Source organism: Telmatherina bonti (assembly GCF_933228915.1).
Source record: "Telmatherina bonti genome assembly, chromosome: 13".
NCBI lineage: Eukaryota > Metazoa > Chordata > Actinopteri > Atheriniformes > Telmatherinidae > Telmatherina > Telmatherina bonti.
Genome location: NC_136611.1, coordinates 15,528,049 through 15,530,335, shown reverse-complemented (window position 1 = coordinate 15,530,335; position 2,287 = coordinate 15,528,049). Strand labels below are relative to the sequence as shown.

General features: G+C 45.2%; 1 protein-coding gene across 1 annotated transcript; it reads right to left on the bottom strand.

The window, feature by feature from the left end:
- Positions 1-798: 798 nt before the first annotated feature.
- Positions 799-2,082, bottom strand: htr1aa (5-hydroxytryptamine (serotonin) receptor 1A a; the record flags this gene model as incomplete). The annotated part of the gene is made up of 1 exon (XM_079251630.1): positions 799-2,082. The coding sequence occupies one exon, from the start codon at positions 2,080-2,082 to the stop codon at positions 799-801; it is 1,284 nt and encodes a 427-aa protein (XP_079107756.1).
- Between the last annotated feature and the right edge of the window lie 205 nt (positions 2,083-2,287).

Below are 2,287 nucleotides of genomic sequence, written 5' to 3'. Positions count from 1 at the left end.
TCAGGAAGTTGGAAATAGTAAAACAGAAACAGGGAATGTCTGAATAAGCAGAGAGAAAGAAAGATTTTGTTTTTCAGTAGAATGAAGTCCCCTGTTATTTAAACTTACAGTGGATTTCATAGACAGTCAGTTATATTCAATGGCAATTCAATAAAAGGCCTCAGTGACACCACGCTGATAACCTTGCCATCCTTCAGCAGTACCAGGGCACCCTTTAGTTAAATTACAAGTAGGTCCTGTTTTGTTTGGCTAGACAGAAAATAATACATTCTTCATTGTCTGACCTTCTTGAAAATACATGATGAGAGCACTGATTTGCTCTCTCTTGCCAGGCCCTGGTATTTACTTGACTAACAGCTTATTTAGGAAAAAAAAAAAAAAGTCGACTCAGATTTCTTATTAGCTGACTGATTGCTTTTTATTGTTTCAGTGCTACAAAGCGCATGGCGTAAAACGGAAATCCGCGTGCCTCAAGAAAATTCATGGAATCAGCACAAGACACGTCTTGCATGGCATTACAACGATGGCTGTCGTCGTTTATAGGCTATATAGTGGCTACAACACTGAAGGAAAAATGAACTTTTACATTAAGAATGGAAGTTTTTGCCTTGTTTTGTTTTATCGTGTGGGTTTCTTTTTTTTTTACACGATTCTTGAACAAACACCTACAAGGGATTGTCCCTGAATGAGTCCGTTACTTTTTCTTTTTTTGTCTGTTCTTTGCAGTCATTGGGCACTTCCTGCTGTCCGAATAATTGCGACACGTTTATGAATAAAACGCAGTGTTTCACTGTGTAGTTACAGTCTGTGGAATTTGCATTTTAAAATTTTCTTGAAAGCACTTTGGAAATCTTTGTTGAAGTAGGCATATATGATGGGATTCAGGAGAGAATTGGAATAGCCAAGCCAGTTAATAACTGCTCCCAGCCAGTCGGGCATGTAACAGCTCTCTGCACAGAAAGGCAGTACCAGTGCGACGATAAAAAAGGGCAGCCAGCAGAAGATGAAAGTTCCCATGATGATCCCAAGGGTTTTCACCGTTTTACGTTCCCTGGACAGCGCCAGCTTTCTCTTTGCCCCCGAGTTCTTTTCATTTATGTTCTCATGGCCAGCTGAGGACGACTTAGGAGTGTTAGGCAAAGGCAAGTGCGTCTTGGAGCTGCTGATAACTTCTATGATCTCAAGTGACTCCCCCTCGTCTCCATGCTTCACTGCACCGTTTACGCAAGGAGAGCTAGTCTTTGACTCGTTACAGCGTTTCCAACCTTTGCCACGAGTCTCCCCGTTGGTCTTCTTGTGAAAAATGGCCGGAGATACAGCCAAGCACTTGTCTGAAACTTTTGCTGTCTCGGTTTTCCTCACTGTCTTTCGAATTCGAAACCGAGCAGCCTTAAATATTCGTCCGTAAAGGACCAACATGAGGATAAGAGGGATATAAAATGCTCCAAACGTGGAGTAAATGGTGTAACCCGGGTCCTGGCTGATCATACACGCATCAGGGTTCGCCCTGTCTTCGGCACTTCTCCATCCTAACATCGGGGGGATGGAGATGGAAAAACCAATTAACCAAGTTACGCAAATCAAGAGCGCAGCTCGTCTCGGTGTTCTCTTATTTACATAGTCAATTGGGTCTGTTATGGCCCAGTACCTGTCCAAGGCAATTGCGCACAGATGCAGGATGGAGGATGTGCAACACAGTACATCCAGAGAGATGAATAAGTCACATATCTCCTGACCCAAAGTCCACTTGTTTAAAACCTGGTAGAGGGCTGCCATTGGCAAAACCAGCACCGATACCATCAGGTCTGTCACGGCCAAGGATCCAATCAGATAGTTTGCCACATTCTGGAGAGATCTTTCCAGGGCGATGGCTGCCACGACGCACGCATTGCCAAATATGGAGCAGAGAATGAGGGCCCCCAGGAGCAGAGAGGTGATGATCTGATAACTCAGTACCAGATCTGGAAGAGACCTCGCACCAGTGCTATTGTCGCCACCAACCCAGTCGCCAATCACGTCCATCCCTTCAGTGTACCCGCTGGTCGCATTGCTGCTGTTGTTGCTGCTTGTTATAAAATCCATAACGCCACCACACTCAGAGCAGAACTTTTCCAAAGCAGTAGGGGAAACAAAATTAGGTTAAAAAAAATTGAGCGGGAGGCAGTCAGTCCCTCAGACTGTCACTGCTGCTGCTGCTGTGCGTTTTGCCGGGTCCATCGCAGTTAAGGCGTTCGCGCTGTGGCTCTCAGGACGCATGACGCAGGCGTGTTTGTGAGTGTGCACGAGA